The sequence below is a fragment of the Diadema antillarum genome, unplaced genomic scaffold (assembly GCF_040938485.1).
Source record: "Diadema antillarum isolate AM-2024a unplaced genomic scaffold, OU_Dant_1.0 seq00000769_RagTag, whole genome shotgun sequence".
Classification (NCBI taxonomy): Eukaryota; Metazoa; Echinodermata; class Echinoidea; order Diadematoida; family Diadematidae; genus Diadema; species Diadema antillarum.
The window spans coordinates 80,035-105,388 of NW_027271659.1; the positions used below are offsets into that span (position 1 = coordinate 80,035).

Consider the following 25,354-nt stretch of genomic DNA (forward strand, 5'->3'; position numbering starts at 1 on the left):
CAACAGTAGGCCTACAATATGATTCACTGTTCGGATGTTTGATGCATGTGTCCATCATTTTCCTCCTCCTCGGATTCATCACTCTGAGACTGTTGTACCTCTGTCGTGAGGTTTTCATAGTAGCTGTGATACATCGATGGGATAATGTTGTCCTTGCACAAACTAAGCAAATCTTGCTTCTTTTCCCTTGAGAGGGCGAGATGTTGCTTGTACAACAGAGGCAGACGCATGTCATTTCTTCGACTTGAGCCCGAGACGCGAACTTCTACGAAGTCTTCGTTGAAATCATACTTTATTTTGATGACAGAGGGGTCTGTCCTCTGTACGCGGATCTGACGAATTTTCAACCAGTTGACGGGATTGCCAGCCCTGTCCTTCTTCATGTACTTCACACAGGGTGTTGTCAACTGACGCAGATCAAGGAAGTCCTCTTTCGTCATGTGGGTAACTTCATACCGATTCCTGTTCCTTGCTGTTTGAATAACTGGTATCCACTGGTCGGGGTGATGGATTGTCACTCCCCTTTTGTTCCTTTCGATGCAGGAATGCATCGCGTCACATTCCATTTGAGTATGTCCGCTGATCAAGAATTTATGGTCAATGATGGCAACATTAGTGTGCAGAACTGCATATAGCAAAGTGCAAGCTATAATTCTGTTCCGATTTTGGCCTCCACAGCAGTCAGAAAAGAAACTTATGTGTGTGGTATCAGGATCAAGTGACTGCATGAACTTTAAGAGGCATGAGCCAATCTCACATGCTCCCCGCTTCGCTGTAGTCTCATGCCAGACAAAGCAATTTCCACATGCAGTAGCCTGGTTGTATACAGTGAAATTATACGTAGACATTTTCCGCTTGTAATAGAACGAAGATGTCTGGCCATAGGGTGTAGTCAAGACCTGCTGAAGATCAAAAGTAAAGGAGCTAAAGATTGGATCGATCTTTGCTCGTTCCTTGTCTCTTTGTTTCTCTTCTCTTGCACTTTCCTTTTCAGCAATGTGTTTCTTGTAGTTCTGCTCTTTAACTTCCCTTTCTTCCGGAGTTGAATTATTGAATGAAGCACATGTGTTACATTCATCTTTCTTCGGATGATGAAATCCCAAATTATATTGGGAATTGAAAATGTTTCTATACACTGCGAAGGAAACTGGTTTCGATACAGACGATTCGTACATTGCGTACATCTTGGAAACGCTTAAAGAAGGGTCCAGATATTTCCTTTTTGAAGACGCACGACAGTAATGTGATTCAACAACAGGAAATGAATCAATGTGTTCACATACTTTTTTAACATCTTCTTCTGAAGTTTTGTTCACTGACGGTAACTTTCCCCTCCTGTCTTCTCGTGCAAACGGGCCTTCATACTTCTTCAATGTATACTCAATAAGCTTGGAACCAATTCCCAAAGTACTGAGAAAGAAATGTTTGCACACTCGTTCCCTTTGTGATGTGAGCGGGAGATGGTATTTGTACATGTGACGCACTCGCTTCTGACTTTTTCTCTTTTTTCTAGGTATTGCTTTGGACCGAGAAATATGGTGATGAATAAAATCTCGCTGACGGGTGTAGGAGCCCGTTTTCCAGTAATCCTCGAACAATGTTTTCCTGTCTTCATCAGAGAACTTAGAGAAGCACTTATGGGGACATTTTGTGTTACACTTCTTTCCTATCTTTCTGGCAGGGATTGTTTTATTACGTACAACATATTCCTCTCCCCGATTACGTTTTCTTGACTGCTGTCTTTTCTTCCATTCTTCTGGATTCCGTTTTCTCTTCCTCCCACGTTTCTGAAATAGAAAATAACACATGATTAACTCTTTCTTTCTCCTTGCTACAAGTAGCACACAGAATGTAAAAAGGAAATTTGTTTCATAAGTTTATTGTAAAAAAGTGGGAATATACTGAAGGTTCAAAAATAATCCACAGAAACATGTCAATATGCAAGTGAAAAGTCAATATTAGATATGGGCCATGTTTCGTGAATACAAAGGTACTGTCCTACACTGAACCGTTTAGCGTCTAAAAACGTATGCGTTTTTCAGCGAGTTTACAGACGTAAATTAGAGGTCGAAAAAACGGCACGAGGCAGTTCTCATATTAGTTTCCCTAAAATTCTGCAACAGTAAGTAATAATGATAATAATGATTGATGAGATTTGTAATGCGGCAAATCCACTCTGTAGAATGCTCCACGCGAAAATAGAAGAGTAAGATAGAAAGTAAATTATTAATACAAGGCATGGGTAATCAAAAGGTAGCATTAAAGAAGTGAGTTTTAAACTACTTTTAAAGGACTCTGATGAAGAGCAAAGTTTATCTAACTAAAAGGAGATTATTCCATACAGTGGAACCAGTCTGATCCTTGTGTGCCCCAAGTTGTAGCGAATTTTGGAATTTAGAATTTAGAAACTAAATTTCTGGCGCGTTTGCAATGGACTTGATTGTAAGCTATTGCAAGTCTGTAATTGAACTACAGTACATAACCCGTGTATGAAGAGCCAATCACACTTTCCGAAATAAGCAGTTACTAAGTGTAGATAATGATTTGACAGAGATTTTTGTTGTTGAAATACTGCTCATATTATCATAATTCATGACACCTTTTATATCATATAATCACCTCAGACTGACTGTCTTGAACCTCGTGCATGTTATCTTCATGTTGGGTATGCTGACCCTCTTGATGCTCGAGGGAGTCACGGTCACCTTGATCTTGCTCCGTCTCATTTATTTCATCCTTCGAGTGATATATGGAGACAAGAAGCCAATGTAAGAGCATTATCTGAATATCTAACTGGACTCAGTAAAACAAAAAGAAACAGAGAATACAAAAAGGGGGTTGAATTTTTAGCAAAGTTTTCATTAGCCTTTCAAAAGCTTTGAAGGTGCCTGTGATGACATGTTAATAGTTTTAACTGAAAGCCCATGCTGTCTTCAGGGAACTATGTTATAAATTCACAAATCTATGAATTAAGAATAAAAAATATCGCTTTTATTCAAAACACGGGAAGAGGCTGCTATCGTTCTGCCTGGCTAAATTTGAAGGAGCTTAGTCAATTGCCGTTATGCCATCAGGAGAAATAAGCAAAATGCTAGTACAAGCACAATTGATATGATTGTTTTAATAAGTTTGTGATTTAGAGGACTTATTGATAAGGAGAGCCTTAAAGACATTATGTCCCTTTTGCATTGAATTTGTGTATACAATTGGTGTAAAACAATAAGGTATATAATGAAGAAGACACTGTTACAAAAACCTTTGTGTAGTTTTTAGACCTGTAGGGTCTTCATTTGTGAAGTACAAACTACCGTTATAATTTGAATTTATTTTTTCGAACCTCGAAAAAATATATTAGTCTCTGACACAGTCCTTTTTAATTACTTTTTACAAAATATTGAATAATGTCTTCTATAATGTACATTATGTTCATAATGTGTTTTGTAATTTAAATTACACACAGATAACTATTATTTCAAGAAACAAAACTTCCAAGTGTCTGAGCAAGACTATCTCTCATGCACTGTTTACGTGCATTATTTGAATTTTACATGATTTAACTATTTCACATTTTGAATATACAACCTGCCCACCATGCTCTAGGGTTTACAGATGTTTGGATGGTTTTCTGCTGATCTGCAAAAAGGACGATATGTCTTTAATTGTGTGATTGCTTGTTGTCACACTGATTTATATTTGAAAGAGAAGAAAAAAATCCGTATTACCTTCTGCTGTTCAGCATCATCAAGGTTAAGTGAGACCTCCGGGTCTGGCTGCTCACGGTCGCTTCGCTCTCGCTCGAAGTCTGCATGGTTAAGTGAGACCTCCGGATCTTGCTGCTCACGGTCTCTTCGCTCTCGCTCGAAGTCTGCATGGTTAAGTGAGACCTCTGGATCTTGCTGCTCACGGTCGCTTCGCTCTCGCTCGAAGTCTGTAACATCCTACATATATATAATTATATATATATAATATATATATATATCAGAATCAAACAGAAATTTAATTCTCATAAAGAACTAAACGCAATTTTAATTATCTATAATTAGTACGAGTCACACACAATGCATCAAAACATATCTGGTTTCAATTCCGACACTATTTCCGTTTACATGTGAACGAAGTGTTGAAGATTTCTTGTTTAGTTCTTATGCTATCTGCATTAGTTTGTTCGCAAGAAGAAATCAATATTAGAAATATTAGTTCATTTCCATTGACTTAAGTTTTTGTTTGATTTTGATTACAACATAGAAACATTAGAAATAATCATATGTTGTGGTACAGTCTCTGAAGAATTAGAATAAATATTGACTGGCAATGTTTATCACATTCAAGTTCATGTATGCATGTGTATATTGAATAACGAGCTCCAAGCTTACTGTAAGTCACCATGACAATATTTTTTATGAGAAGTTCTTGAAAATAACAATAGTATGTCAAGGTCTGTCTACTATGTCAAGTATGTGAAACCTCACGCGGAATTATTGGTGAACTGTTAGTATTTAGTTTCTTTTTGATATTTTTAAATTAAAGCTTAGACTTAACGTGCTAACTCTTACCTCCCAAGCTTTGCCATCGTGACAACTGCAAGGATCCTTTGCGACAAAATGTTCATAGCAGATCAGCTTCCAACATGTCATACATTCCTGGTAAACTTCACGAGTACATCCTCTATTACAACAGAACATAGGTAGGCCCTGTTGCAGTTCATACAACGACTCAGGAAATGCTTGACTTATATCCAAGAAAGTACCTAAAATGGAAAACAAGTTAACACTCGTTGCCGAATTCCAATCACTTTAACTTTTCATTTATATTTCCATTCAATTGATCAAATGCCTCTTTTTAGTAAAACAACTAATTACTTTGAATGATTCCAAACACATTATCAAATGTCAGTTGCCTTATTGCTCACTTGTGTTTTAAGGGGGCGTGGCTCATTTCCATTTTGGAGATGGCTTACTTCAAGTCTTCGACAACAGATTCATTTTCATGTTTTCACACTAATGAAATTATAACCTCTTCGCCCGATATGTTAGAGAGGACTTGTATGTTGTTTTATCTTACACTTTCAAATCAATATTCCCTTATGACCATGAATTAGGTAATTACGTAGAATGTGACAGCCAACATTGTTTTAACTAACTGTTACCAACTCATGGCTTAAGTAATACATAAAATTATATTTCACACAAATAATACCCCACCGTCGTTACCAAGAAAAATGGGGTAGCACTGGAAAATGACATATGCCACTTATTCATATTAATTCACTTCCAAAATTTTAATAAGATTTTGTTGTTGATATTATAACCATGTGATATTTATTTAACTGTAAGAACGTATACATGAATTCTGTATCGTGTCTGCTTTGCTATCCTGCTCCTTAATTCAGTTTCCGGACTGCATACAATAATAATTTTATTTCACTAGGGTTTGCAGACTTGACATCGAATGGATGGTCATAAATGGAATTTAACAAAATTGTAGATGAATTACCCGAACTTGTGTCGATTTTGTTTTCTTTTAAGACACATACTGTCATACAGTCCCATTTGTAAATGCAATAATATATAATTTCTATTCAAGCAACCTGACCAGTTAAATTCAAGCCATTTACATTTCTCTAATTCCCATAAACTCTGGCACATGCCCATAAAACGGCTGTGCGTTCTGCCAATAATAATTTCTTATCATATATATCCACTATTGATCTTTCATTCAGGCTATTCGCAAAGTATATGTTGGTTGACAATTCTTAATCTTAATTGAGTACCTTTTGGGGTCAATTCTGGTAGAGATGACTCATCTCCACCATCCTCGTCATTAGTATCTGTTCCCACCGCTTCCTCAATAGAGTCTCCAGAAAATTGCATGGGCTCAGTGGCCTGGTAAATGTGGTCCATTCCTTTAAAAAAATGTTACAGAAAACTCTAGCATTTAGTTCATGTTTCCTTTTCAACAAATTATGATAAAAGCAATTGGATAGGTTTCACGAAGTGCTAGCAATTTGTTATCATACGCACTGCTGCTAATTAAGGGGCTTTCACAATCGGTCATGTGATCGCTTGCGATTGCTTGCGATCCTGTACAAAGTATACTATCAAGAAATAATGGCAATAGCGATCGCACAACCAATTGTGAAAGCCCCTTTCCCCAGACAAAAGGGGTAGCCATCGAAAAATTACATGTGCCACTTATTTCCTTTCATTGTCTTTCAAAATGTGAACAATATTTTGTTGGTGATATCATAACCATGTGATATTTATTCCAACTGTAAGAACGTATACATGAATTCTTTATCGTGTCTGCTTGGCTATCTTGCTCCTTAATTCAGTTTCCAGACTCCATACAATAATCACATTTATATCACTAGGGTTTGCAGATTTGACATCGAATGGATCATCATAAATGGAATCTAACAAAATTGTAGATGAATTACCCGAACTTGTGTCAATTATATTTTCTTGTCAAGACATATACTGTCATACAGGCCTATTTGTAAATGAAATAGATATATAATTTCTATTCAAGCAGCATGACAAGTTGAATTCAAGCCATTTACATTTATCTAATTCCCGGAACTCTGGCATATGCTTGTGAAACGGTTGTGCTTCTGTCAATAATAATTTCTGAACATCGTATATCCACTCTTAATCTCTCATTCAGGCTATTCGCAAGTTATATGTTGGTTAACATTTCTTAATCTTAATTGAGTACCTTTTGGGGTCAATTCTGGTAGAGGTGACTTATCTCCACCATCCTTGTCATTGGCTGTTCCCACTGATTTCTCAATTGAGTCTTCAGAAAGTTGCATGGGCTCAGTGGCCTGGTTAATGTCATCCATTCCTTAAAAAAAAATGTTACAGAAAACTCTAGCATTTAGTTCATGTTTCCTCTTAAGTATATTATAATACAAGCAATTGGATAGGTTTGACCAAGTGCTAGTCATTTGTTATCTATTATAATTATGTCACAGGAAGACTTTAGAATACGCAGTAGAATACTATAATGAACCTGTCCCTAAAAGTATTTTAAATAATGCAGATAAATTCTCACGCTCATTTAAATTTATGTGTGTGCTAATTTATATTTATATAAACACACTTTGTTCAGTCAATTCTGCCAAGGACAGCTCGTCAGCATTACGGTAGTTGGTTATGTTCATTTTTATCATATTTCATTGACCAGAATGACTCAAATCCAGACCTGCACTTTGTTGTGATCAACATCCATGGACGAATTAAGCTAGGCAATTACAAATTGGTATAGTGCAATGTGTTTTAATTTTTATTTTAAATTTTCCTTTCCATACCTGGCTTAATCAATTCTGCTAGGGGCAAGTCGTCGTCGTCGTCACCACTGTCGTCTTTGTCACTACCATGTTGTCTGGGCTGGGTTATGTGGTTCTTTCCTGAAAGAGTATGCAACAAATCACTCGAAAACAATGGCAACTTTTAGAATGTTTTCTTCCAGCAAATCATAATACAAGCAGTTCGATAGGTTTGACCAAGCTCTAGTCTTTTATCATAATTATGCTCAGGAAGACTTTAGAATACGCAGTAGAATACTATAATGAACCTGTCCCTAAAAGTATTTTAAATAATGCAGATAAATTCTCACGTTCATTTAAATTTATGTGTGTGCTAATTTATATTTATATAAACACACTTTGTTCAGTCAATTCTGCCAAGGGCAGCTCGTCAGCATTACGGTAGTTGGTTATGTTCATTTTTATCATATTTCATTGACCAGAATGACTCAAATCCAGACCTGCACTTTGTTGTGATCAACATCCATGGAAGATTTAAGCTAGGCAATTACAAATTGGTAAAGTGCAATGTGTTTTAATTTTTATTTCAAATTTTCCTTTCCATACCTGGCTTAATCAATTCTGCTAGGGGCAAGTCGTCGTCGTCGTCACCACTGTCGTCTTTGTCACTACCATGTTGTCTGGGCTGGGTTATGTGGTTCTTTCCTGAAAGAGTATGCAACAAATCACTCGAAAACAATGGCAATTTTTAGAATGTTTTCTTCCAGCAAATCATAATACAAGCAGTTCGATAGGTTTGACCAAGCTCTAGTCCTTTATCATAATTATGCTCTGGAAGAACTTCAGAATATGCAGTCAAAATAGTATAATGAACTTGTCCCTGATGTTAATGGAATTGAATATCTGTCAATGATTTTTTTTTTTTTTTTTTTTTTTAAAGAGGGAAATTACAAGCACGTTACTCTCTACCACTTTACCGTAGCTGGTTTTTTTTTCTGTATATACCTGGCTTGATCAATACTGCTAGGGGCAAGTCATCGTTGTCGTCACTGCTGTCGTCTTTGTCACCACGATGAAGCACTGATTCATTCTTGGCATCGGTAGTAGAAAGTTCCTTAAGTGGGCCTTCGAAAAGTTGTCTGGGCTGGGCTGTGTGGTTCATTTCTGAAAGAGTATATCAGAAGAGAAGTGTGTAAATAAATATTGGCAGAGTAGCACAACGTTAACCAAGGTACACAGACCATACGTGTTCTAATTGTTCAGGAAATTATTGCACTCGGTCCTTACACATGTTATTGTTTGAACTATACAATTCTGGTTTTAACAATCAACTTTTTTGGATTCTTATTAAATTTCTTGTTCTACCATTTCAAATCTTATCTTTACTTAACACTGGCCGATGACTTTTGTTTTGAACATATTAATTGTAATACTCACTTTACTCTCCTTATCAAGCTGTGACAACATCTCAGTCTCAGCTAGTTGTATTTCAAATTATTACAATCACATCAACACACCGAAGGTGACTGAGATTAGTTCCATTAATATTGAATCCTTTGTTTTCGTTATCCTATCATTTTAAAGAAATACATTGGTTGATATGGGATGCCCCAATACAATCTCGCACAAATCATTACAAACCTTGTTGGGTTGAATTAGCACGAGGAGACTCCTCTTCTTTTTCGATGTAGGAGCTGGTACTTGGGGCTTCATCATCACTGCAGTCATCATCATAAATTTCCTCAGTGTCTATAATTGTCGCCTTCCAGATGTCCTTCCTCCTTTTACCACATTTCATTGCTATTGTATTCCCTGGTAGAGGAAGTCCGATACATTTCACCTCACTCAGTTTGACGACATTGCGGGATTTATCTCTTTTCCATTCCACATACATCAAGAGGTCAGTTTCAGGTCCAGGGTGAACACCACTGTCACCACTGACGTCTTTGTCACTACCATGTTGTCTGGGCTGGGTTATGTGGTTCTTTCCTGAAAGAGTATGCAACAAATCACTCGAAAACAATGACAATTTTTAGAATGTTTTCTTCCAGCAAATCATAACACAAGCAGTTCGATAGGTTTGACCAAGCTCTAGTCCTTTATCATAATTATGCTCTGGAAGAACTTCAGAATATGCAGTCAAAATAGTATAATGAACTTGTCCCTGATAATGTAGAGTTGTAAAAATGGAATTGAATATCCGTCAATGATTTTTTTTTTTTTTTTAAAGAGGGAAATTACAAGCACGTTACTCTCTACCACTTTACCGTAGCTGGGTTTTTTTTCTGTATATACCTGGCTTGATCAATACTGCTAGGGGCAAGTCATCGTTGTCGTCACTGCTGTCGTCTTTGTCACCACGATGAAGCACTGATTCATTCTTGGCATCGGTAGTAGAAAGTTCCTTAAGTGGGCCTTCGAAAAGTTGTCTGGGCTGGGCTGTGTGGTTCATTTCTGAAAGAGTATATCAGAAGAGAAGTGTGTAAATAAATATTGGCAGAGTAGCACAACGTTAACCAAGGTACACAGACCATACGTGTTCTAATTGTTCAGGAAATTATTGCACTCGGTCCTTACACATGTTATTGTTCGAACTATACAATTCTGGTTTTAACAATCAACTTTTTTGGATTCTTATTAAATTTCTTGTTCTACCATTTCAAATCTTATTTTTACTTAACACTGGCCGATGACTTTTGTTTTGAACATATTAATTGTAATACTCACTTTACTCTCCTTATCAAGCTGTGACAACATCTCAGTCTCAGCTAGTTGTATTTCAAATTATTACAATCACATCAACACACCGAAGGTGACTGAGATTAGTTCCATTAATATTGAATCCTTTGTTTTCGTTATCCTATCATTTTAAAGAAATACATTGGTTGATATGGGATGCCCCAATACAATCTCGCACAAATCATTACAAACCTTGTTGGGTTGAATTAGCACGAGGAGACTCCTCTTCTTTTTCGATGTAGGAGCTGGTACTTGGGGCTTCATCATCACTGCAGTCATCATCATAAATTTCCTCAGTGTCTATAATTGTCGCCTTCCAGATGTCCTTCCTCCTTTTACCACATTTCATTTCTATTGTATTCCCTGGTAGAGGAAGTCCGATACATTTCACCTCACTCAGTTTGACGACATTGCGGGATTTATCTCTTTTCCATTCCACATACATCAAGAGGTCAGTTTCAGGTCCAGGGTGAACACCACTGTCACCACTGACGTCTTTGTCACTACCATGTTGTCTGGGCTGGGTTATGTGGTTCTTTCCTGAAAGAGTATGCAACAAATCACTAAAAACACACAGGCAATTTTTAGAATGTTTTGTTTCAGCAAATTATAATACAAGCAGTTCGACAGGTTTGACCAAGCTCTAGTCCTTTATTTTAATCATGCTCAGGAAGACTTTAGAATATGCAGTAATAATGGTATAATGAACTTGTCCCTGATAATGTAGATTAAATGAACTTTCAATTTCACGCTCACTTATCTCTACATAAGTGCTAATTTATGTATATTACACACCCTGTTTAGTAAATTCTACCAAAGGGCAACTCATCAGCATTACGGAAGTTGGCTATGTTTATTTATACATTAAATTTTAATTGACGAGATCGACTCCAATCCTGCAATTCGTTGTAATCAACATACCTTGAAGAATTAAGCTAGGTAATTTAAAAATGGAATTGCATATCTGTCAATGATTTTTTTTTTTTTTTTTAAGAGGGAATTTACAAACACGTTACTCTCTACCACTTTACCGTAGCTGGGGTTTTTTCTGTATATACCTGGCTTAATCAATACTGCTAGGGGCAAGTCATCGTCGTCGTCACTGCTGTCGTCTTTGTCACCACGATGAAGCACTGATTCATTCTTGGCATCGGTAGTACAAGGTTCCCTAAGTGGGCCTTCGAAAAGTTGGCTGGGCTGGGCTGTGTGGTTCATTTCTGAAAGAATATGCAATAAATCACTAAAAACACTGGCAATATTTAGAATGTTTTCTCTCAGCAAGTTATAATACAAGCAGTTTGATAGGTTTCACCAAGCTCTAGTCCTTTATTATAATTATGCTCAGGCAGACTTGAGAATGTGCAAGTAAAAATAGCGGGATTTATTACTTTTCCATTCAACATACATCAACAAGTCAGTTTCAGGTCCAGGGTGAACTGGAGGAGTGAAACATACAAGTATTTGAGTACTTTTAGAGTACGGTAATTGGGTTAATAGTTTCTGCCAAACTTCATTTCAGTTATTTGCTCTAAAATTAATAGATATTAATCTGCATTCATGCCAAGGAATAAACACATAGATATTCCGTTTAACTTTAAATTACATTTAGCCACTTAGCTGCATACTAAAGTACATCACAAATGTTATAAATATTACAAAATTATTACAAATTAAAAGACGGAGCGAATAGCATTCTTATACATCATGACATGGAAATGTCATATAACATTCCCCTCCCCTAACATTTGAAATTGAATATATCCGGCAACAAACGATGGATCAATTTTAAATGGCATTTTCACCCTTACCATCAGACTTGTTCTCCAGAGGCCCTTCCATGCTGACGTCTATATGATTGTACTGTGAGGCTTCCAGTAACAGTTAAATGGTGTCCTAAAATGATTTAAGAGGATACAGATACAGAAGATTTACATATATTTGATATTTTATATGGAATTCACGAGCCCACTGTAAATCTGAAAATGGTATAGATCTAAGGGTTGTCCAAAAGGTCAAGTAAAGAGGGTAGTTTTCAGGGCAGCTGGACATGTCATGTACGCAACGTGAATACTGAAAACGGTATGAAATTCAGTCATAATGGCTGTCCAAAAAATTGTATATTTTTGTGCTGTTACGTACTTACGGTCCACTCCAGTGTCATTTTTTGTTTTGTTAAATGCAAATGGACAAATGGATGGGTTTACGCAATGCAAATGACGTTTTTTTAGAAAAATAGAATGGTGTTCCACGTCTAGATAGAGATCTAGACAAACTCAAACTACAGTAGATCTAAAGACTTAGCATATTATTGAGGTAGTGGCTATTCTTGCGACGAGTCATCGCTCGCACAGCCACTGACTTAGCCACAGTCGGTATTTTGTGTATCGCGAGATAGCTAGCGATAGACGAGTCTACTTGTCTAGTCTCTAGTAGAGGCATAGATCAATCTACTCGTGAAATAGGCCCCATCACTACAAATACATATGATACGGGACCTTACATGCTGATCGATCATAACTCTCTATATCAAATTACTGATCGCGCTCAGAACCAACAGATGTGAATTGTACAGACTACAGCTAGGGCCTACAGGATTTATACGGCAGTGGGGCTGGTGAGCACAGTATCATAGATCTACTCGTGTTTACGACCCCACCAAACGGCGTTTGCGCGCTGTTACCACATTGGTGGGGCTGATATCCACCGTGCATCTTTTATATAACCCTAAACCTAACCTATCAATATGTCGCGATTTCCTTAACCCTCGGCCTTGAATCAGTCTCCTACATGTATATCAGGATTTCCCCAACCCTACCTAGGCCGTGAGTCTGCCTCCTTATCGCGATCTTCCTAACCCTAGGCCGTGAATCTGTCTCTTATATCGCGATGATCGATTCAAGTAATGGGGCCGGAAACACGATTTTGCCTCTCTAACGTTAGAATCTAGAAATATTACCTAACGCTAGATCTAGATTTTACACAAAATAATGAATGGGGCTGTGCGAGTGACGTGACAATGTAGGACTTAAGTTCGAAGCCGATATCGACCCTACCCGTGATCCGATCTCGCTCAAAATTTGGAAGACTGACTTGATGTTTGAGAACATTTCCTGCGAGTGTAACTTATTTAGATCTAGATCTAACCACTAGTGTTAGGTCTATCTAGAGTCGAGCCTCTAAATGTTAGGTCTAGAAATTTCGTGAAATTCTACTCGGGAGAACATATATTATGAGCATGGATACGAAACTACATTAGCGCCCAAACTAACATCTAGATCTAGGGTCTAGAGTAAGTGTACCAGTTTGCGGCCGCTTAAGGGTTTTTCCACTCTGAAATGCAAACGTGCAGATTGCTCTAATCCAGGTTATATCATAGAGATTGTCCACTTACCAATACAACATATTGTCACCATTGCAAGACCAATGTCCATCCCGTTGGTCAAAAAAGACCGCGGCCGCGATCCGGTACAGCGCGTTCCGGATTGCGGCCGGGGTGTTCTGGTTCGCGGCCGCCTCGCGCTTTTGGGTTTTGTCCAGCGCAAAGTGATTTGTTTTTTTCCATCAAGAATGAAACATATCAAACTGTAAATGCTATTTTCCCAATCTATAAATATTAGTTTTGATTAATAGAACTATTTCCTCAAAATTTTCCCCAAATTACTGAATATGAGCCATTGACAAATTGGAAGAGGAAGAGGACTTCAAGGAATATGAGGGACAGCTATGAGGCACGCCCTTACAAGTCATCAAAGTATATGGATGCATGATCTTATTTTTCAATTTACTTGTTTTATTAATAAAAAAAATATATTTTTTGTTCTATTTCAAATGCTTTTCTATATTATGTAATGTTTCTCCATTGCTGTTTATTGAATCAATTATAGAAGTTTTTATTTTAATCTAGAAGCTAGTGTACATCAACATTGCCAGCATTATTTTATGCTTAAAAACATAAATCAGTATTGAATTAAATTGATTGTATGTATGTATGTGTGTATGTGTGTTTGTGTGTGTGTGAATTTTTTGTCTGTGTGGATGTATGTGTGTTTGTCAATGTGTGTGTAGCTGCACATATACATGTAGATCTATCTAGAGATCAGTAGTCTACGTGATATAAAACTCTAATTCATCTATATTTCTCAGTGTTTAAATGATGTTGATCTCCTTTTTTGACACCTGTTTTTATCAAACTCACTCATCATCCAAATGCACGTAGCCATCTTGCAATAGTCCATTAATTAAAGTAATTTCACATTTCACATTCACGCAACCAACTTTGTAATAAAAGACGTTTGAAACTTGTTTTGAATTGGACTTAATTGTTTGAATTGATTGTCCATAAAACTATGACAACATGACAACAGTCAAATATCCATACATGTTAGTCACATACGTCTTGACAAATCTGTACGAAAGTTTGAAGTTCAAAGTACAGTGATGCACAAATTACATGGATAAATTACAAATGCACTGGACTGGATCCATAAAATGACCAATTCACAGATGAATACAAATGTGTGAAATGTAATCCAGCATGAATGCTTAATATATGATGTGTATTGGCAAGAAATGAGGTAAAGTACTGAAAAAATTGTTCTTAAGAACATAAATATGACATGTATTTGCACATAAAAGCTTGAGTCTGTGAGGTCACAATATAAATTGTTGATCATTTTAAATAATACTTGTACACGTTGATTACTGTTCAAAATATAAAACAAAATTAATATATGCCAAGATAACAAAGTTTGTGAAATTAAACGCTTGATATCACACAAACAGTGATCATGTTTTAACATTTGGAATGAAATTTTTTTACTGAACAGATTTTTTTTTGTTTAATAATATCGCATTCATGAGATGACACGGATGTATCCGTTTTGTAACCATCTCTGACCACCTAAACGAAATGTTAAGTTAAGGGTTAGGGTTAGGGTTAGGGTTTGGGGTTAGGGTTAGGGTTATGGTTAGTTTTGGGTTAGTTAGTTTAGGGGTTAGGCTGTCAGGTAGTCAGGGTGGTCAGGCGGTCACAAAACGGATACACCCAGATGACACATACTTGATTTACATTTCATTACAAAACTGACATGAGAATTCTTCCATCGCTTCTACATCTTCAACATTCATGCCGATGAGGTCTGTGCAGTCAATGTGAAACCATCTTGCACAGTGGCTGCACGACACCCAGTCCTGCTCCTCTTCATCGTCTGAAAGTTGACAATCTGCACAAGAATCCTCCCGGATGTTCACGCCAGATTTCTTACACTTCTTCTTGGCTTCTCTCTCCTCTCTCCTCTTGCGTTTCCTTTCCTCCTCTGCTTCCTTTGCTTCCCTTTTCTTTTGTTGATACTGCCTCATTACTCTGCCTGAAATGGCCTTGGGCAGATCATCTGACGTTTTCTTTCGCTCAGTTCTAGTGACTTGAGGAAAGACAAGGTACTTATCGAGGCTAGGAGCAACAAAATCGCGACCTCTTCCGCGACCTTTTCTGGAGGTAGTGGAAGGCATGGAGGTAGAAGAGGAAGTGGACGGTGTTGATCTGGATGTAAGATAGAAATATATATAATTATTGACCATATGAAGTTAATATGTAATTTCAAATAGCAAGTTTAAGTAATTTATCACAAAATGATGATTAATCTTCTCTTTAATTTTACAATCTATTTGCAAATTAGAATTATGTTATTGTGGGATAAAAGAACTCGAGTATAAATGAAAATACATATCAATTATTATATTTATATTATACCTCGAGGTGGAAGTGGTGGCGGGAGCAGCAGTGCTGGTGGAGGGCAAGGACCTCAAAGTGGGTGTGGAAGCGGGTGCAGAGTTGGATCTCGAGGAGGAAGTGGAGGCGTGTGAGGTGCTGGATCTGGAAGAAATTAGAATTGGGATAACAATATGGAACTATTATGTAATTACGAATAATATCAAGTAAAATAATTTGTCAAATATATTGATCAATGTTTGTATTCAGTGATTTATTTAAATGCAAGTTTAAGTTCAAATGATGTTATTGTGCAACACAAGAAATAAGTATCCATGTTACTAAACGAATTACTACCTCGAGGTGGAAGTGGAGGCAGGAGCGGCGGTCCTGGTGGAGGGCGCGGATCCCAAAGTGGGTGTGGAGGAGGCGGAGCTCGTGGAGGACGCGGACCTTGCAAAGGTGGATGTGGAGGCGGGTGCGGCAGTGGTACTGGAGGGCTTGGACCTCGAGGAGGAATTAGAGGCGGGTGTGGTGCTGGATATGAAGTAATAGAATTAGTAATATTTAGAAATTTAATCCTGTAACAACGAATTATAACAAGTAGAAATAATTTATCAATATATACTGATATTCAGTTTTCTATTTGAATGCAATTTGAAATGATGTTATTGTGCAATATAAGAACTTTAGTAAAATGCTGAAATTGTTTATATTAATAATCATTACCTGGAGGCAGGTGTGGCGGTTGCAGGGGAAGCTGAACCAGGGTTTGCAGCCGTTGGTCTAAAGAGTTGGGACGCCTCAACCTTGTCACGCCTGTACCGCCTGCTGAAGGGATAAATGCCCGCGGCCCTGAATCCACTTCTAGCAAACTGTGGATCGATGCCGGACCATGCATCCGCGAAGATGGTTGCGAAGTTCATCTTCGTGATGTAGTGCCCCGGGTTTTCATCCATCCAGGTCTGGGATGCTCGCTTGTACAGCTTCTTCAGTGGAGCGAAGACACCGATGTCCAGAGGCTGCAGTACATGGGAGGCATGTGCCTCGATGCGATAAAGAATGATGTCATTCTCAGCACAGAAGTTGCCAACTCTCTCATCCACGTGACTGGCATGGCCATCGGCCAGTAGGAGGACTGGGAAATGAACTCCGATTTCCTTTAGGTATGGATGGAAGTGGTTGGCCAGCCACAGGTAGAATAGTTCGGAGTTCATCCAGCCACTTTCGGAAAAACCGTAGAACCACTCGTCAGGGGCTCCTTCGAGAGGTTTCCAGTTCTTGGATGCTCGGAGCCCGGGGTAAATCAGGTAGGGTGGGCAGTAATCTCCACTCGCCGACGCAGCGATGAGTGTCGTCAGGGTGGTCTTTGTGCTACTCTCGAAATTGTAGACAAACCTTGCACCCTTCTCGGCCAGAACTCTCTGCTTGACAGCACCCAAAGCGAAGCCACTCTCGTCGGCATTCCAGATCCGCTTTGGGGACTCGAGAATGCTCAATACATTCTCCTCTTCAAGATAGGAAGACAGGTCTTCAAACCATCTGTCCAACTTCTCGGGTGTCAGAATGGCTCTTTCTATGCCAAGGCCCTGGGGCTTTCTCATGGCCAACTCAGGATTCCTGGTCATGAACCTCTGAAACCAGGTTCTGCCAGGCCTTCCATCTTTGAAAGGTGTCTCCCGGCCGTCTTCGTTGACGATGTTTTGGGCCATCTTTATAAGAAACACAAAGAGAAGAAAGAAGGAAACAAAAATATCATTAATGTCAAAATGAGAGAGATTTTTATTTTCAAAAGTTTTATCCATAATATGAACAATTCATATATATCTGTCACAGAAGGTATGCTTATTCTGTTTGCTACAATTTATTTCCATATTCTATGTCATCATAAATTATACTTTTTACATTACTTTACCTATATTTCGAGGAATTATTATGTTTTCTAAAAATATATATATATTTATATATATAGAGAGAGTCGAATATGGAATTGATTTTTTTTTTTTTCAAAGCTTTAGCTATAAGCCTATATGTTTAAAAGTTTATTCACCTTCGTGATGTGCTGTGTATTTCGGCCGTAACCGAGTTTGGACATCTTGACCGCCCATTTGGAAATCCGGGCCTCCTCAGCCATACTGAAGTATGGTGACGGTCCTGGCTTGTTGATACCTTCGGGCCGTCTGCCCGTGATCTTGTCATAGATCGTGCTTCTCGGTATGCCATATTCCTTCGCTGCCTGCCTTTGGGAAAGCTCCCCTCCCTTCACTCTAGTCAGAGCCTCCTGAAGTGACTCGGCAGTATACTTCGCCATGTCTGAGGAAAAAAAGTACTACTCTTTTAACCATAGCCAAAAAAAAGGTCATTAATCATATTAAAGAAATCTGTTAACAACGCTTTTGTATCTCTACATGTTTCACTTCAAATATATAATCATATATATATATATATATATACATATATATATATAATTATTTATATATATATATATATATATATATATTATTCATTCCTTATTTATGTATATATTTATTTATTTATTTGTTCGTTTATAGTAATGTGTGTTGCCCCTAGTTAGGTTCCGAAAAAGTACAAGATACCTAAAAATAAAAGAAAGAAAAAAAGTCTAGACGCCCTAAAGAAGACGCCAGCCCGAGTCGATTTTTTTAACAATAGTCTAGATGTAACTCAAATTTGTAATCTCATTTATATCTATAATTTATTTATCTATATATTTATTTATTTATTTATTTATTTATTTATTAGTTTATTTATTTACTTATTTGTTTATTGATCATATTTACACCCTTAATATTATGCAAGCGACAAATACTGTAGGTCTTCAGATTATTTGATATCTATATCTTTTTTTCGGGGCGGGGGGATGACTTGAGCCCCAAAGCCCCCTCCCCCCCCCCCCCCCCCCAATAAAAAAATGCCGACGAAAGGATCTAGCTAGAAAGGGTGTGGAGGGGGTGTGGAGAGGGAGTGGACGTGTAAAAATTCACACGTCATAATAGATTTTGGTTCATTTAGAAAATGGGGGTTCTAGATATCTTAATTTATTACTTTATTTCTTAAGAGATATTGACAAAAATTATTAATCCCCTGTTCCACCCCCTTTGATTAAAATAGATGATTCCACTTGGGGTGATACTCCTATTAATTATGACCGCAAGAAACTCGAATACGTAAGACCAAGGTATCTTGGTCTAATCTATACAGCCCGCGCACCTGTTCAATTTCTGTACCCTTATTTTGGCTGGCGTTTTACCCCCGGACGCGATATAGAGCAAGCGCCCTCTATGGTGTTCCGGTTCGCAACCTCCCCCCCGTTTCCTTCGCGATTCGTCATTTTCAATGTATCGTCCGTGGTGAATAGTCATCACATTCTAACCCTCCTCTACGATCAATATTTCAACAAGAAAACGACATATAAGGACATGACAGCCGTCTAGCTACGTCCAGAATAGTTGACTTACGTGTTAATAATACCTGAAATTCAAGCTCTTGCGGTGAACACCTTGATTTCGTAGAAATTTTACCGCGACTAAACCTCGCACTGCTCTTAGTCCCAGGTATGTTGATGTTGTGCAGGATATACTCCGTTGAATGGTGACAAGTTACCGGGCTGCCAGCCCATTGGCCAGATTTTATCAACTGGAGACCGCTGGCCCGGCCGCGAACTGGTGCATGGCCGCGAACTAGTGCACTTACTCTATACATATCTATACATATCTATATTCTATAATATTAAAATTATAGACCAGATCTAACTTTAGTCTCAGACTAGATTATAGTCTAGGTCTATCTAACTACTTACTAACTTAGATCTAGAGTTTCTAGATCGAGGTCCAGCAAATCTAAATTGTAAGTAATCCTATGAGAATCATGCTGCTAATTCTACAAAAAAAAAAAACCAACAGCAATTAAAATAGTGTTAACATAAAGTCGTCTAACTTAATTAGATCGGCATTATCGTGAAATAAGTCCCCAGTCCATTCACTGCCGTTTATTTCGTCAGTGCTGTTGCCCGTTACCCTCTCCCATCGACTTTGTATACGGAGCGAGCGCACGAGCGAGGTGAGTGGTGGCTGATTTCACGATTTGGCCCTTAGATCGATCTAGATCTACTAAGGTTTATCCTTACCATTTTTCCGATTCGTCTGAACTCTGACGTTCGTCGTCGATCACGGGTAGATCTACGGAGTATGAGATAGTTGACGTCCTTCAATTCAGCAGTCCAATGCAATTAATGATATCATATTGAAGTCAATTTTAATACCGGTAGACTCTGCGTACTAACCGTACCCATTATGCATACTGTACATGTACATGGCATATTGAGCATGCAGCCGATGCGCTAGCTCATCTCAGGCGGCGCGCGCGCGCGCGTCAGTACAGTTAGAACGACGATAACGCCTTTTCACTTGTCAGGACGCATTGCAAGCGAAATTACGAGAAAGCGTTATGTGGTTGTGCATGAACGATAACCCCTTTATGCTTCTCGTACCATGCTTTAGGCAAGAGAAGCGAAAGAGCGCATTCACGTTAACCCCTTTTTGCTACCACAAAGACGTGCATACGGCACGTTATCGCCTTTTTCTTTTGGGATTTTTTACAAAATTAGATCGAATTTGACATATCTGTTGATATGAAAATGTAGCTCATATGAATTTTAGAACCCCGATTTCTTTCACCTAATTTGAAGCTTTTAATCAGCCGGGTCAGCTGTACGCGCATACACTAACCGACTAAGCGTACAATGTCCGATCAGCTGTGCGGTTGACTCTGAGTGGATCTGATTGGATCGCGTCAGGTCCGCGACCGTTCTATTTAGAGTAAGGGGGTGACACGTACGGAGCTCGGTGCCTATTTACGTGGCAGGGACACGAAGGCGATTTATTTACCCGGTCACGCACTGACTGCATCGGAACTGTTTCTTTTGCAGCAGATTTTTTGGCTAAATTGCAGAATACCCCGGCAATCCTTCATTCCGAGCGTGTCTCCCATAGACACTGTGCTTTATTCCGTCAGCGTACGGCCATAGAAACACGTTATTAAGGGGAAGCACGCACAAGAGTGCTGGGGTATTCTGCAATTGCTCAGATTTTTTTTTTTCTTCAGATATAAAAAAAAAAAAATTCTATCACTTTTTACTTTTTTAAAGGCTAGGATAGGAAACGGCTGCCCTCGCCGTCTAATGTGGGGCATGAGCGTTCAGCTAACGTTAGCCGAGCCCGGGTCTGGCCCGCTAGACACAGCCGAGCGAACAGCGCTCGTGCTAACGTGTGCATGCATGTATACATGCATCTACTGCCCCCTATAAAGCTAACAAAATAGGTCCAGTTATGTTTTGTTGGTGGTTACAGGATGTTTAGATACTAGTATGTGATTAGATATGGTATTTTGTGGATATTATATTTCAAGTTTAGATACAAACAAAATAAATCATTTTTACAACGAACATGTTTGCAAAAGACTGAATAGCTCAGTTGGTAGAGCACTGGACTGATAAACCGAGGTTTGCAGGTTCAAATCCCATTTCAGATTTTTTTTTTTTTGTTCACTTTATGTATTCAAAAATGATTTTTCTCGGTTACTTTCTTTCTACTTATATGGAATTTATTCCAAAAACTTATTGTGAGAACAGCTTTACAAAATGATCTGATCAAACCAGTCAGTCCATTGACCTGCAAATGACATGGAAATATTCATAATCTTTGGAGTTTTAGATGTTGTAATTCGTGTAGTCATTCTGTATATTGTCTCCATGAATCTTGCATTATTATATTGACATGTAATCTATGAATTAGAAATGAGAAATCTGGCTCAAATTGCTGCAATCTCATTTCAAATTTCTTACCCGTATAAATAAACCTTACAATTCTCTGGGAAAAAAGAGGAATGTCTTTTGTACATAACAAATTGATATTTCCAGTGTTGGGTTCCTCTCTCTCCCATTCTTTCACTCGTTCTCTCATAATTTCATCTATCTCCTTATACTTGTCGAAATCTGCCCCCCCCATCCCTTCCTCTCTCCCCCTCTTGCACACACTCTGTCTCTCTCTCTCTTGCACACACTCTCTCTCTCTTGCACACTCTCTCCCCCCCCCCCCCCCCCTCTTTCTCTCTCAATTGCTTTCTCTCCTCTGCTCTTTTTATTTGTTTCTTCCTCATGTTTTGTTTCTGGAATGTCTACACTTTCATATCAGATAACTCGATTTCTCACTGACCCCAAGATTGCTTATTGCTTCCTCTGGCTCTCAAAATTTTGATAATTTTAATACAAATACTACACGTGGAAGTTTGGTTTCTTTTTCCAACAATTTATTCAAATGTGATAGAATTTCAATGGCAGAACAATTTTAGGCACTAAACTGAACTACATTTGGCAACACAAGCCAATGCAATAAATATACTAACAAATTCATTATTTGCTCAGAAATAGCAATACTGAATGGAAAAATTTTACAGTAGTTTCCATAACACTAAAATTGTAGCACTCATTTACAGGGGAACTTCGTTACGAGCTCCTTGGGACCACAGAAATTTCCTCATTATATCGGGTATCTCGTTATATCGGCTTGTACCGAAAGGTTGGGTTGCGTCGCGTCGCGTCACGTTGACGCCAACGCTCCCAACGCTCCCAACGCACCCTTTCGGTCAAACCGGGGGAGCTTTGGCCGAATGGTCGCGTTCGCGTCAACGCGACGCGACGCAACCCAACCTTTCGGTACAAGCCCGTTATATCAGGGATAAAAACAAAGAGTATAAAAAGAATGGGACCTGAAAAATTACCTCGTTATATCCGAGCTTGTTATAACGAGGTTTCACTGTACATATGCAGAGATGCCAGGGGTGCTATTCAAAATTTCCCGAACTACTATCTGTAACACTCACCTGTTTATAATAATTGCAATTTACCTACAAGAATGGACGCAAATGTACTGTAGTAATCATTATTTTCTTCTTTCACAGTCTTTTCTTCCCTTCTACACTTATTATTCAGGTACAAACATTGTTTAAATTTCCTGAAGTTCTGTTTTTCCTTGGAAAAATTTCCTGAATTCAGGAAATTTCCTGAAAAGTGGCATCTCTGTATGTGGAACATATTTTACAAATAATCAAATCTATTTAATGAAAAGCCTAATTACTGGCTTCTACTTGTCAATAAGATATTAATATTCATTGCAGTATGTTAGATCAGAATCATCAGATGTGTTGAATCCATAGAGTTACATACTACTAAGTACTAAAGTGCGCACTAACCCGGAAGAGACGCCCTTCATTGAACGCGCCCTGACATTTTAATAGGGGACTGTGCAACCATTGAACTCTATGCTGAAGACAAAGCTAGCTGGCTACTACTTGGCTACTGCCTACGTGACGCGTCAGATCGCCCCAACCAATGTGTGTAATTACGCATAGGTGCACACGCTAAAGGGACTGCGCTGTAGTTCAATTAGGGCTGTTTGATAACATGCACTGGTACGCGTACTACTCACTCTAGTCTTCGTAGTATGTAACTCTATGGTTGAATCACAGTAAACAACAAACCATGAGAAACTGATCAGAAAGAAGTAATCGTAGTCATGTTGCATGTTACTGCATACTTCGATATAAAAGGTATCAAAATCTTCACTAGCAATAACATCAAGTTAAAGCCTGTATCATATAACTCATGTTGAATGAAAAATATGATCTATGGGTTAAACTTCTTTTTGGTATAAAATCAATTCCCAATCTTCTCACTCGTGGAATTAGCTGAAAAATGCACGATATAATCTTCCTATGCAGGTTTCTCATACTAGTATACAATGACTACATTTTAAGAAGGGAAGGGCATTTTTTAAAGAAAAATGAAAACATTACCATGAAATGGTTTAAATATCCTCAAAGGTGAAATTCAAATTTTCCCAAAGAATCAACCAATGATAACAAAGATGTTATTGTCACTACGCTTTTGTAAGATTTGAATATTGGATACACTGTAGTCCAATATGCCTAACATTATCTAAACTTTAGCGAAGCTTTAGAAAAGGCTTTAAGTGAAGGCCAATGTTTTCCGAATTTTGCAGGCCATTAATGTGAATAATCAGTAATGCACAACTCCACATTCATGTTTGGTTGCTTTTTGTGTTTTTTTTCAGGACAGGTACGCTTGTTGTGCCCAGAAACTCCACACACACTGCATGTCTTTCTGTAACCTTCACGTTTACATGATGGTTCCAGGTACTCAACTCTATTTTGGATGTTCATAACTTGTCTCAATGCTTCAATATTGCGTCGATTTGAAGAAGAAAAATACCAGCTAGTTATTCGATCGTTCAATTTTTCAAAAGTTTGTTGTGAAAACTTGCTGAGATTGCCATGAAGGCGGATTGAGTCACTGACATGTTTTGCAAATACATGCATGTATACTGTGATATCACCTGAAGTATGGACTCGGTAGAATTTGTCAACCCATGCACAAGCTTGTGACTGGAATTCCACCAACTCGTCCTCTGTCATATCCTTTTTCATCTGGTTAACTAGCTCTCCAAATTTCGACCACAAAAACTTGATATCTTCAAGCTTAGGATTATCAGAACCATAAAAATCCTCTAAACATATGGCCTTTTGAATTTTTTGATGCTGTGGCCCAATGAAGTCTTGATGAGTGAGATAACCTTGTTTATCAACATAAAACTGCCATTCGATTCCGAGGTTTTGGACAAACTGTTCGAATTTCAACATAGATGGGCAATTCAATTTGTCAACATTCTTGTCATTCTTCTTAATGTTGTCGTTTGTCCTGATGCGTAGTACAAGTTGACGGGTCAGCTGGTCCGAGATGCGGAGATACAGATGGAGGGGATCTGGTATGACGTGAGTGACTGGAATGTGGGGGAAGATTGGAGCATGCAAACAATTGTAGTTTTCCGTTTTCTTGGTTTTCTTCTTTTTGCACAGCTGGTTCATTTCGGATATGTTCCTTGCAGTTCCAGATTGGTTGAGACGGTGAAATTCCCCTTTATGTGTTTGGCACCACACACAACAATAATTTGCCGAGCAGGCACCTAAGCCAAGGATGATATTAGTAAATTTCAAATCAGCACAAATAATGTATTTCAGTTTGATAGTTCTGCCATGAACTGTAATTTCCTGAAGTGACTGGGTATCTCGTACTATGTCTTGTAGTGCATCTGCCAATTCGTTGTACTTTTCAGGGATCTTTCCAATTGCTAACAATAGGTCATCCGACCGCCAAGAATCTGTAATTACTGTCATTCCAAAATTGGTTACATGTAGACGGCCAACCGATGTTCCATCACCTGTGATTTTGATTACAAGTTCATCATCAGTTATCGGCCAAGCACTTTCCAAGAAACGTCTGAGTTTTACTTCAAGTCTCTCTTGAACACCTTTTTTGTTTGGAAGTAGCTGTACAGAAAATGTGGCATTTAATTCTGCCCTGCGTTGTTGAATTGCATAAAGTGATGGATAATTGGTTCGTATAGGCAGGTGATCTTTGAATTGGTTTAAGAATTGTTGATTTTCTATGGCTAGTTCTTGGTAGGCATCATCTGAAATAAGGTTTGAGTCCTTTATGTATAGCATCCGATCCACCGAGGGTCCAGAGGGCAAGTCGTCTGTTGGAT

The 25,354-nt window shown here is 38.3% G+C and overlaps 3 protein-coding genes across 3 annotated transcripts; all 3 read right to left on the reverse strand.

Annotated features, from left to right (window-relative positions):
- Positions 1-1,552: 1,552 nt before the first annotated feature.
- Positions 1,553-7,397, reverse strand: LOC139738822 (uncharacterized). The gene is made up of 6 exons (XM_071649458.1): positions 7,310-7,397; positions 6,715-6,843; positions 5,771-5,902; positions 4,554-4,747; positions 3,723-3,938; positions 1,553-2,736 (listed from the first exon to the last, which is right to left on the reverse strand). Exons 2-6 carry the CDS (start codon positions 6,839-6,841, stop codon positions 2,608-2,610), a joined length of 798 nt encoding a protein of 265 aa, XP_071505559.1. The 5' UTR covers positions 6,842-6,843; positions 7,310-7,397; the 3' UTR covers positions 1,553-2,607.
- Positions 7,398-9,530: 2,133 nt separating this feature from the next.
- On the reverse strand, positions 9,531-12,414 carry LOC139738829 (uncharacterized). The gene is made up of 4 exons (XM_071649463.1): positions 11,815-12,414; positions 11,065-11,223; positions 10,199-10,546; positions 9,531-9,721 (listed from the first exon to the last, which is right to left on the reverse strand). Exons 1-4 carry the CDS (start codon positions 11,843-11,845, stop codon positions 9,531-9,533), a joined length of 729 nt encoding a protein of 242 aa, XP_071505564.1. The 5' UTR covers positions 11,846-12,414.
- Positions 12,415-15,070: 2,656 nt separating this feature from the next.
- Positions 15,071-18,024, reverse strand: LOC139738830 (tigger transposable element-derived protein 6-like). The gene is made up of 5 exons (XM_071649465.1): positions 17,764-18,024; positions 16,443-17,425; positions 16,071-16,250; positions 15,756-15,878; positions 15,071-15,545 (listed from the first exon to the last, which is right to left on the reverse strand). The coding sequence occupies exons 1-5, from the start codon at positions 18,022-18,024 to the stop codon at positions 15,071-15,073; spliced, it is 2,022 nt and encodes a 673-aa protein (XP_071505566.1).
- Between the last annotated feature and the right edge of the window lie 7,330 nt (positions 18,025-25,354).